This window comes from Podarcis vaucheri (genome assembly GCF_965113315.1).
Source record: "Podarcis vaucheri genome assembly, chromosome: 12".
NCBI lineage: Eukaryota > Metazoa > Chordata > Lepidosauria > Squamata > Lacertidae > Podarcis > Podarcis vaucheri.
In genome coordinates this window covers 17,894,997-17,907,546 of record NC_138750.1, presented here as the reverse complement: position 1 = coordinate 17,907,546, position 12,550 = coordinate 17,894,997, and the positions used below count along the sequence as shown (strand labels likewise).

Sequence of the window (12,550 nt, the reverse complement as noted above, 5' to 3'; positions counted from 1 at the left end):
TATTATTATTAGTCCATTTAGCTCAGTATTGTCTAAACAAAGGCTACTGATTGTTAGAAGGGCCCTTTGCCAACCTTTATTTGACCAGAATCAAAATAGTCTAGAAAAAGCTTTGTGCTTAACTCTGAGCTTCACAAATCCAGTTAAAATTCCCCCCTGCTGATTTTAAGTTGGTTTCTGCTAATCAGTTAACTAAAACTAGTTGATTGATCTATGGACTAAAGCACTGATTAAAAGCAAACATGGAGAGGCCGGGGCTTGAACCTGGGACCTTGCGCATGGAAGGCATGCGCTTTACCACTGAGCCACAGCTAATAAAGTTCTAGATTGATTTTACATGGAAGTGTAGGCTGGATGTCACTCGGAGGCCAGAACTGATGCAGGCATGAGACGTCTGACAAAACCAGGCCCTTTGGCTTGTTTTTGAAACCATATCCGCCCGGGGGGACTGTTTGGGTGCCTGGGTTTAATTGGATTTATGCACCGTGTTGAATTCTAGGAAGAATGGAAGCATGACCTGCTTTTAAAAAGCTGCTGGAGGAAGCGAAATGATTTCCTGTCCCCCAAACTCTGGAATTTAGCAACCAGAGAAGTGGTGTTGCTTTTCTAAGGCAGGATGTTGTCTGGGTTTGGTAAAGGAAATATTTCACACCAGCCACCGGAGTGATTTGTAGAGTTGCCAAAGCATGAATTCACTCATTAGGTTTCCCCCAGAGCAGCCAGTTATGATTTTTAATTTTTTTATTTTAGCCTCTGACAGGTTTGCTATCATGGGCTGTGAGCTGTTCCGCATAAGCCGCTTGCTGCTAGGGATGAAAATGATCACACTGTTGCTCTCTGGCTGTTAAAGAAACCACATAGCCCTAGACAGGCTTTTGCCCAGCCCTAAACAGGTTAAGGGACACGGGTGGCACTGTGGGTTAAACCACAGAGCCTAGGACTTGCTGATCAGAAGGTCGGCGGTTCGAATCCCTGCGACGGGGTGAGCTCCCGTTGCTCGGTCCCAGCTCCTGCCTAGGCTGTGTGGTTTAACCGACAGCGCCACCCGCGTCCCTCACTGTGTCCAAGATAGGACTGGGCAATTATCTGGTTTTCAACATCACGATATATCACCAGCTAAACATTGCAATATACTGATTTATCACGATGTCTGAAATAAAGATGGAACAATGTAGAGGCGAACGGTAGGGCGGGTGATTTGAAATAAGGATGGAGTTGGTTTTCAATTTTGTGATGCATCACCAGCTAAACATTGCTAGGTTTTTCCTGCATTGTGAATTTTGCATAGCGCACACGCGCACACATCATGATTCGCAATATATTGCCAGGTCAAAAACCAATATGGACTTGAAGCCAGTTTTGAATGCTACATCGCCCAGCCATAGTCCAAGAATCCAGTTATATAACGGCCTGATTCATGGGCTCTGAATCCTGTTTCCCATATCCCTCATTCATCTTTGAAGAGACTGCTTTTTCCTCATGCTTGTGATAGGATTCCCAAATGTGAATGTTTCATAAGTGGAATTAGAGCTTTTCCCCAGCCGGAACACTCCGGAACGCCATTCCGGCCCCTTTCAGGTGGGCGCCATTGCCATTATAAGAGAACAAGGGAGGCGTTCCTGGTGAGTTCCGACACCTCTTTTTCTAGAAAAACAGCACTGGGTGGACTTTTAAGCCTGACACAGTCTCTGTGCATCTGCCAGTAATGCTAAGCATGTAACATATTCCTGCTTTTTTCCAGTGTGTGTGTTGAGAGAGTAAAAGCGCGGTAAACATAATTTAACACAAATATTTCTTTTTTGTGGACGAGGGAGAGTCCAAATGCCTATTTCTGCAGATGGGGTCATGTTGATAAGGCAGAGTTTTTGCCACAGAAATGATGAATGTGCGCTGTGTTGTCTGCTGGAACTTAAAATATTCCTTCCTGGCCTGTGGCTTTAAAGCGGATAGCCTTTGCCTGCTGTCAGTTGTGATAAGGCTTGCATAAGTAACCTATGAACTCTTGTTTGTGGGAAAGGCTGTCTTGGGCAATTTCAGCTTGAATGCTGCTGTGGTGTGGCTGTTCGGTTTGGATAAGTTAGGCTTCCGCTATTCTGTTGTGACAGAGTGGCAGGGGTTTAAAAATTGTTTAATTTTTTTAAAGAGCTTTAAGTGTTTTGAGATGAATAGTATTATAGTGCATTTTCCAAAAGACTCGTTGCTTCTGGGGCTCTTAGGATACTTTTCATGTAAAGGGAGATCGCAATTTATGTGACAGTTGCATTTCCAGCGGTTGCATGTAAAGGCGAAATTGCAGCAGCCAGAACAATCTCTGGAACCGTCCCCTCCACATCCAAGATCTTTTAAGATCAGGGCCTTCTTAGAGCTTGTGGGATCTCTCGACGGTCCTGCAAGATCTTGAAAGAGCCTCTATGGCAGTGTTTCCCAACCTTTTTCTTTCCACCTGTGGCCCCCTTCCAATCTTGTTTCCTTCCTGTGCTCCTCATGGGTGTAGCCCGGGGGGGGGGGGGCGGCAGCTGCCATCCAACCTCTTCTTAGAAACCTCCAAGGAATGGAGAGTCCCGAGGAAGATCCATCTTCCATGTATTATAAAAATTAAACAACACTTAATTAACCCCCGTTATTTGACACAGAGGGGGAAACCTGCAGATATGGTTCAAAAAGGCACCCAGGGAGTTTTGTATATATGGGAGAATTTGAAAAAGCAAGTGGTCCTCGCTGACCTAGTGCAAAAAGATCTTGTGATCCAGAGGAGCCCTGGCTGTCTAGATAAAACACTACAGTGGTGCCCCGCAAGACGAATGCCTCGCAAGACGGAAAACTTGCTAGATGAAAGCGTTTTCCGTTTTGGAGGTGCTTCGCAAAACGAATTTCCTATAGGCTTGCTTCGCAAGACGACAATGTCTTGCGAGTTCCTGCTGGTTTTCCCCCTCCCCCCTTTTTCTAAGCCGCTAAGCCGCTTATCAGCTGATCCGATCAGCAGATAAGCCGCTAAAAGCCGCTAATAGCGCTAATCCGCTAATCCGTCAATGGGCTTGCTTCGCAAGACGAAAAAACCTCTAGACGAAGAGAATCACAGAACGGATTCTTTTCATCTTGCGAGGCACCACTGTATAGCCCCCCTCCCTTACCTGGGAGTAAGGCCCACTGAACGCATTGTGACTTTCTTCTGAGTAGACAGTTATTTACTAGAAGCAAGTCAGCAGCAACAGACGACCCTGCTCGGCTAAGCGCTGGAGTGGATTTCACCCCACGCCTTCCAACATCTGAAGGCCCCGATCCAGTAGGCGCTGGGGTGGGTTGCAGCCTGCACCCTGCAGAGTTGGGCGCAGGCTGCCACCGGGCTCAGCGCTGGCGGCAGCAACAAGCAGCTCTGGCTCGCCCAGCCCTACCCATTGCCACCCCACCACCGCACTTTTTTTCATTTTAAAGATTCTCTTCTTCTCACTTCCCTCTGTGGCCTCCTAGCCTTGTGCTGTGGCCTCCCATTTACACGATTTTCACCTGTGACCCCCTTGGAATATCCTGGGGGCCCCCAGTTGGGAAACACTGCTCTAGAGCACAGTAAGCAAGGGTCTCCTGTCCCCTGTCTGTTTGTTTATTTTGTGGTGATCCCTATAAAGCTGTGATATCATCATCATCATCATTATAAAACAGCCGTCACCACCCTGCCCATCTGGGTCACTCTGGGTGGCTTCCAACAGAATATAAAGAACACATGATACACCCGACATTAAAATTTTACCCTGACTTGTTTTTAAGAGGTGATTTAATTATTGTTTGATTTTGTATCAATGTTTATATTTGATGTTAGCCGCCCTGAGCCTGGTCTCGGCCAGGGAGGGCGGGATACAAATAAAAGTTTTTTTTAGTATTATTATTATTATTATTATTATTATTATTATTACTTCCAAATACAGCTCTTCTGCTTAGCTGCTTAAGGAAGCTGGAGGGCCAGCCAGATGGAGACGTCAGTTGCCAACCTGGCAGCCAGAGCTCTCCATGTGGTTGCAATTGGACCCCCGCACCAGTCACAAAACACGCCTGGCGCCTGCCTAATTTCAAACACTGGTTCAGTGACACATTTGATACCACAGAGATATGGTTAAGGCTTTCTGAATTCTGATTTACTGCCTGGAGGGTGGGGTTCCTTCTCTCGTCTTCCTTTGTCACTTAGAGGTTGAAATAGTTTCTGCGGAAGTGCCACCAAGATTTCTTGGGAAGATGCTGGTTTGACAGTCCTTGATGCAAGCTTTGAGGATGATGGAAGGAACGCGCTTGCTACTTTTTTGGGTGTGGGGCATGATTTGTGTTCTGCATCTCGGTACAATGACTGAATCGTATCTTGCTTGAACCATAATAGGGAGAGGGAGAGAAAGGCTTCTTATAAAGTCGTCCTTTGTTGGGCTGTTGCTTGTGGTCTTTGTGTGTGCAAATAATGGAAGTTCTCTTTGTGATCTCAAGTGATTCCACACACACACACGCGCCTCCTGGAACTGTTTTAGGATCACATTTCTAGTTGTTTTTCTTTGAGGAAAGGGTGGCAAGGAGAAAGGAAAGCAGGTTTCCGCATGTTGACCACCCACACTAGAATGGCATTGGCTTCAATGTCTTCCGTACAGTTCTGCTGTTAATAGACTTGAAAATGACCTTGATTGTTCTGGGCCAAAGCACAAGCTGTGGGGTCATTTTCAATTTATGAAAATGATTTCAGAAATCATTTTACGCTGTTATCCAGTAGAACTCATGAGTCCTTTGGCGTGTGTTCCAGTCATGCTTACCCAGGGTCAGACCAGTGTCAGAAATGCGGGTGGAAAAGCTAGGAGCCAAATGGTTTCTGGGACTTGGGTTGTGGGTACCAAAACAGAACGTCTAGTTGCCCCTGTGGGGTGTTCAGCAACACTTTTTTATTATTATTTTGATAAGCATGAATTAATACGCAATTCACATAAGCGACACATTGCTAACATCACATTTTTAGCAGAACTTGTTACTACGTTTAATTTGGCGTTTACAATAAAAATATTGGTGCCGTACATCAGTTTTCAAGGCGCAGGTAACAGCAACAGCCAAGGCGCCATTTTTCCACCTTTGCCACATCAAGCAGTTGGTCCCTTACCTTTCCCGCCCCGACCTGGCCACAGTGATCCATGCGACGGTCACCTCCAGGCTTGACTACTGTAATTCGCTCTACACGGGGCTGCCTTTGAAGCTGTCCCAGAAACTCCAGCGGGTGCAGAGTGCTGCAGCGAGGCTCCTCACGGGGTCTCTGCCATGGGAGAATATTCACCCAGTGCTTTTCCAGCTGCACTGGCTCCCGGTGGAGTACAGGGTCAGATTTAAGGTGCTGCTTTTGACCTTTAAAGCCCTTCACGGCCTAGGACCCTCGTACCTACGAGACCACCTCTCCTGCTATGCCCCACGGAGAGCCTCAAGGTCCATAAATAGCAACACCCTTGTGGTCCCGGGCCCTAAGGAAGTTAGATTGGCTTCAAACAGAGCCAGGGCCTTTTCAACACTGGCTCCGGTCTGGTGGAACGCTCTGCCTTATGAGACCAGGGCCCTGCAGGATCTGATTTCTTTCTGCAGGGCCTGCAAGACAGGGTTGTTCCACCTGGCCTTTGGCTTGGAGCCAGTTTGATTCCTTCCCCCTCTTTCTTTTTCCTTTCTCCTCCTGTGATGAGGCTGCATTTTAATGTTGTATTTTAATCTTGTTTTTAAGTTGTATTCATTCAACTTGTTTTTATTATTGCTTGTTAGCCTCCCTGAACCCAACCTTGGCTGGGGAGGGCGGGGTATAAATAAAATTTATTATTATTATTATTATTATTATTAAAACGCTCTACTCTTTATTGTTAAACACCTTAACATATTGTCTGTCCTGAACGTATACTTAAAGGCTTCAAAGCACATGCATTTCAGTAATCCTTGAGTGTCAGCCAGGCGGGGAAAAATGGCGCCCAGACTTTTTGAGGTTCTCGCAAATGGAGAATCCTTAGGCGCAAAATGCGCCTGGCGCCCTGCTAATTTCAAACCCTGGTTCAGACTCCTGTTTTATTTCTGGACCCTATATTTGGTAAAGGTCAGGCGTTTAATCGTGACATGAATACCCCACCTTTCCTCCAAGAAGTTCAAGGATTATATTCTTGATTCTCCACCTCCTGCTCTTATAACATACCAGGTATGTTAGACTGAGACCCCTGAGTAGCCTGAGTTCATTCAGTGAGCTGTGTGGCATTTAGATCCTGGTTTCCCAAGTCTTCATGCATCGCTCTAACCCCTACGCCACACTCCCTGGCTGTGCCGCTCTTAGTTCCTTGAACAGTAACATTCTCAAGGGATTTCACGAAAAGAAGAAAACTCCTGCCGTAAAGTAGGCCAGCAGAACGTGATGCTGGAGGAAATAAATAGTTCATGCTGTGTGCGCTGGGAGCTTAGCCGGAGCATCTCAAACGACAACATGAAAAAGCACTTAGAAAAGACGACTTTAAATGGTTGTGCCGTGTAATATATTCTAAAGACAGAGTTGAAAACAGGACTTTTCAGTACCTGGACAGCTTCTCCTCCTTTGGCGAGCATTCGTAGCCGAGTTAAGATTGTCTTCCATAAACAGGGTTTTAAAAGTGAGTCCGTAAGTGACTGTGGAGGTCAATTCTGGATCCACACATCCTTCCACAGTGGGGACATAGGTTTCCGGGTAGGAGTTGATCACGGGGAGGGTTTGCCAAGCATTATCTTCATCTTAGCATAATTCTCCTGGCGATTGGTGGCTGTGGCAAGTGGGCGGGTGGGCTGTTGGTGGCAGTGAGTGGGCAGATAATTGGCGGCTGTGGCGAGGTGTGCGATTGGCAGTGGCTGTGGCAAGCAATTGGGAGTGGCGGGCAGGCAGGCAGGTGAGCGGTTGGTGGAAGTGACCTCCCCCACCCCCCAAAAAAGCTAAACAACTTAATTTCTTAATTTCGGGTTTAAAAGAATAGGGGTCGCTTACATATGGGGGCGTCTTATACACGGAAAAATACAATAAATTCAAATGGCTTGGCCTTTGGCAACCCCATAACTTATAAAATGGGATAACCAACACTGCGTAGATTGGCAACCTCCAGCACCTATGACAAACAAGCTCATAAGTGCACAACCAATGGCTGTTTAAGGGTTATACAATGATAATCATTCCATCATGTTTAAATATGTTATGTAGCCAAAGGAATTTGGGAGGCGTAACATACATTTATTCCTTGCAAGCAAGCAGTTGGCAGGGAAGCTTAGGAACGGCAAGGCCGCGTTAAGCTGTTGCAAGCTGGCCTGCTCAGCTGGAGCTCTTTAGCAGTGAATTTGCCTGATATTTTATTTGCTAAATAATGCGCAGCTTTCCTAAATGTTTCCTAATGCCTCCGACTTCTGCCAGCGCTTAACGATCTCAGGGTAAAGCTCCGAAAGCCATCCGAATGCAGCAAAGAGGTTTAGAAAAGTATTTGTGAATTTTAACAAGGGGAGGAAAAAGGAATTAAAATAAAGGAGGAGAGAGAAGGAGTAAAAATTCCTTTCCCTCATCATGTACAGATTAGGGCTGAGTGATAAACTGATACATCGTCAAAAAACAGTTTGAAGTCCATATCATGATATTGGTTTCATAATTTTTTAACCTGGCAATATATTGCAAATCATGATGTGTGTGTGCTATGCAAAATTCATGGTGCAGGAAAAACCTTGAAGCCAGCCAATACCTCTACATAGGTCCATTCTTAATTTAGACATTGCATATAACAGTATATCACAATGTTTAGTTGGTGACATACCGCAAGGTTGGAAACCAGATATTGCCCAGCCCTAAAATACTAAGAAGGGATGTAGATGGCGCTTTGGGCTAAACCACTGAGCCTCTTAGGCTTGCCGACCAGAAGGTCGGCGGTTCGAATCCCGGCGATGGGGTGAGCTCCTGTTGCTCAGTCCCTGCTCCTGCCAACCTAGCAGTTCGAAAGCACGTCAAAGTGCAAGTAGATAAATAGGTACCGCTCTGGCGGGAAGGTAAATGGCATTTCCGTGCACTGTTCTGGTTTTGGTGCTCCGTTGTGCCAGAAGTGGCTTAGTCATGCTGGCCACATGGCCTGGAAAAACTGTCTGCGGACAGGTAAATCAAATTAGAAGTTGACCACTAATAGCATTTAAGGAGACAAGCTGAAATAAAAAACAAGATGGGGAACCATTAGGCAAAACTGAAACCCGGCAATTATCCATTTCTTTCCCTGCCCACCCCCAGCACACAAACCGGCACACAACTTTGGCACTGGTTTGGAATCAATCAGGCAAGGGTAGGCTTGGGGGGGCATTAAGTCGTCACCCCGATTTGATTTGTCAATTACTCAGTTTGGGAGGCAGCACAAAACACCGGGTTTGTGGCATAAAATGGCTCAAAACTTGCACAAAACTTTGGCATCAGGTTTTTTTTGGAGGGGGGGGGCACCTGAAATTTCAGGGTCACAGGTTACTAGAGCTCCAGAAATGGATGTTTCTCTCCATAAGGTTCCATGCGTCGGTGGAGGGTCAAAACCACATTTATTTGTCTTGTTGTTTAGTCGTGTCTGACTCTTCGTGACCCCATGGACCAGAGCACGCCAGGCACTCCTGTCTTCCACTGCCTCCCACAGTGGAAGCTTCGTGAACACTATCCAACCATCTCGTCCTCTGTCGTCCCCTTCTCCTTGTGCCCTCCATCTTTCCCAACATCAGGGTCTTTTCCAGGGAGTCTTCTCTTCTCATGAGGTGGCCAAAGTCTTGGAGCCTCAGCTTCATGATCTGTCCTTCCAGTGAGCATTCAGGGCTGATTTCCTTAAGAATGGAGAGGTTTGATCTTCTTGCAGTCCATGGGACTCTCAAGACTCCAGCACCATAATTCAAAAGCATCAATTCTTCGGCGATCAGCCTTCTTTATGGTCCAGCTCTCACTTCCATACATCACTACTGGGAAAACCATAGCTTTAACTATACGGACTTTTGTTGGCAAGGTGATGTCTTAACAAAGTCAATAAAGGGATACCGTTTTGTGTCTGATTTTCCCTTCTTTTGTACATGTTGAAATCTGTTTGTGCTAAATCGCTGCCTCTCTCTCGCATCTTTTAGGCACAGTTGGAAGCTCAGAAAGCAACCCAGGATTTTCAGAGAGCCACGGAGGTCCTCCGAGCTGCGAAAGAGACCATTTCCCTTGCTGAGCAGAGGCTGCTGGAAGATGACAAGCGTCAGTTTGATTCTGCCTGGCAGGAGATGCTCAACCACGCCACTCAGAGGGTAAGATCTGTTGCTGGCATGCCTTGGAAAAGCTGTTCCTTTCCTGTGCCTCTGCTGCCTTGGAGAACGGGGAGCTAAAAATTATTGGATACTTTGGGCAGGCAGATGGAGCTGATCATTGTGCAGAATGTTGGGTGGCATGCATTTTACATCTGGCTCTTACAAGCAGGGAAGAAGACACACAAATCATTTGCACTGTTGCATTTTCCAGCTTCTACTACGAAGTGGGATGAGTCTTGCTGTGAGTGTAGGTCAGAACGTTGTGTAGCTAAAGAAACTGTGCCAACAAAAAAGGAATGGCAAGACAAACTCTTAGAGTATATTGAACTGGCTAGATTAACAGGCAATTAGAGATCACACTAGACAAGAGTTTCAAAAAACATGGGGAAAATGCAGAGAATACTTCACTAAACAGTGCCCTAAAATACATACCTGGACTTGTTTCGATTAATGTCTGCAGGAGACTTTGTGGATATTTAAGTTATAATTAGAAAAATCTTAATAATTATCCATAAAGGAAACAGTTTTTTAGAAGTAAATTAGGAGGCCAGATACAGGATAAAGGAAGTCTTTTATTTGGTTGTTTGTATTGTATGTTATGCTCATTGTATGTTATGTTCACATTTAATGAGGGTGGATTTGTGTATTGGGGTGGGGGTTAATGTTATGTTGTAAATAAAATTCCAGTAAAAATTAAAAAAATTAAAAAAAGAATGTTGTGTAGCTGAATGTATGAACTGCCTCTAGTTTGTGTCGAATTCTAGATTAGCTTTGCACTAACTTGGGAGTCACAATGCAAACTGTGTGTAGATAAATTTGCTGGTGAAGGAGGAATAGAATGCCCAGCATTGAAATAAAGCCCTTCTCTGCCAGCTTTTTAGGGTTGTATATACAAGGCTGATTTAGATGTCTTTTGATCTCTGATGGTTCTTTCACACATTGAAGTCATCACGTGATGCTGCAGTTATCCAGTGAGGGATATGGCCATCCCATATGGCCATATAGGATATGGCCCAACATGGCCATCGGATGATAGCTGAGAATGAAATGCTATGAAGCCTAATCTGCGGGAATGCCAAGTAATTTTCGCGGCAGCAAAACACAATCAAACTGGAATACATTAAAAGCCCAAATACCTCTGTCAGTCTAACTCCGACGCCTGGAGAAACATGGCTCTCAGATGCTCAGGCTCTGACTATGGCAGTACTCCAGAAGAGCAGAGCAGTCAAAAATACTGCTTCTTTCTGAGTGCCCTTTTTGTTTTGAATGTGTCACGTAAAATGATACGAAATGAGCTCCACTGAACAATCTTAGATATGTAATGGAACGTAAGGGAGTCTTTTTGTTGGGCCTAAGTTAGTCAAGGCTGGAGGGATCAGAAAGTTACGCATGGCTTCTGTAGGGGTTTGGAGTTACTCGTGCGTAAACTGTCCCCGTTTGGGAGCTTAACTGCCTGGGTTAAACCGTCCTGACTGCACAGCCCATCTCAGCGTGGCTGCCTCAGTCGCTAGCAGAATCTGTCTGTGGGCGTTTCTTAAACCTTTTCCAACATAAAAGCTGTTTGACACCCAATCGTCTCCGCCTCTCACTGCGTGGGAGTCTTCTGCGCAGGGAGGGCGTGGGTAGTGGAGGACCAGTGCTCTCCTCACTGACTTCCAAGGAAGAATCCCGGAGCCCTTCCCCCTCTTCCCCCATTTGCTCTCCTGGATCCTTGGTGTTACTCTGATTTCCTTCCCCCTCTATCAAGCTGCATCTCCCCCTGTTGCTGGTACCTTCCCCTGCAGAATCGGAGAGCCTCTCCTTCTCCTGTTGCTCTGATGTCAGTTTCCTGACAGCTTCCTTCCCTGTTTTTTTTATTTTTGAGACACATTAACATTTGAAATTAAGTGAGGCTGTGCTGAATTTCACGGATAGCTTCCCCCTTGCATGTATGTCAAATTTGATAGTATTGTGATCAAAACTGCTGTTTCTCCCCCCTCTGTCAAGGTCATGGAAGCAGAGCAGACGAAAACCCGAAGTGAGCTGCTGCACAAGGAGACGGCTGCCAAATACAACGCGGCCATGGGCAGGATGAAGCAGCTGGAGAAGAAGCTCAAAAGGACCATAAATAAATCCAAGTACGTGGAGATGTTTGCAGTGCAACCATTGGGCCAATTTTGCACGTGCATGGATTGACATTTGTTTGCACATGCTCTAGGACTTGGGTCTCCAGCTGTTTGGGGACTACAATTCCCATCCTTCCTGATCACTGGTCCTCCTCCTTAGGGATCATTGGAGTTGTAGTCCAGCAACAGCTGGAGACCCAAGTTTGGGAAACTCTGCTCTCGGGAGTGATGTGAAACTCCTAGGTTTTTGATCTAAGGCGGCTCTTTTTAAGAGTAATAATAATAATAATTTTTATTTATACCCCGCCCTCCCCAGCCAAGGCCGGGCTCAGGGCGGCTAACAAGCAATAATAAAAACAAGTTGAATGAATACAACTTAAAAACAAGATTAAAATACAACATTAAAATATTGAAACATTAAAATATTAAAATGCAGCCTCATCACAGGAGGAGAAAGAAAAAAAAAGGAGTGTTAGGGGATTGTCCACAGAGGCCCCAAACATGCACTTCGCCCTGGATTTCCAACCTCTTCTCCCCACTTTCCCCCCCTTTTTCTTATATTTTGACAAAGTAATAATCATACATAAGAATAAAAATGTGTACCCCACCACCAAGACCATTCCGTAATAACTATCCAACCTCCCAAAATTTCAACACCTCTTGCAATGGTTTGACCCCTTTCCATTTTAACAGCACAAATTCTACAAACACCCGCCATATTTCCTCAAAATCATTCCTCCTGCATGTTCCCCATCTTACCTTAATGACACCTGTTGATTTATCATTAATAGCTATATCCCACATCTCTTTATACCATTCTTCCATTTTATATTCTGCTTGCCCCTTCCACTTCCTAGCTATCATAATTCATGCAGCTGTCAATAAATTTGTGAGCAAGTCCTTCCTAGCCTGTGATTTCTGTTAGCTCCTTAAATACCCTTTGCCCCCAAAATGGTACATATTTACACCCCCACCACATGTGAACATAATTCCTGGTTTCCTGACATCCCCTCCAACATGACACCAAATATTCCTTGTTTATTTGATTTCATCTGACTGGTGCTAAACACCATTTCCAAACTTAATTTATAATAATTTCTCCCCACTTCTGAAACTTTGTGTTTTGCTTTCCCTCTGAAACCTGGCCAGGATTTGCATGTCTA

At 45.3% G+C, this 12,550-nt stretch overlaps 1 protein-coding gene across 1 annotated transcript in view; it reads left to right on the top strand.

Annotated features, from left to right (window-relative positions):
- Positions 1–12,550, top strand: part of SH3BP5 (SH3 domain binding protein 5) — a 48,071-nt gene that overhangs the window by 24,124 nt on the left and 11,397 nt on the right. The window contains exons 4-5 of the mRNA XM_082193054.1: positions 9,118–9,282; positions 11,269–11,399. Coding sequence (XP_082049180.1) covers positions 9,118–9,282; positions 11,269–11,399 — 296 coding nt within the window. The remainder of the gene's footprint in view (positions 1–9,117; positions 9,283–11,268; positions 11,400–12,550) is intronic.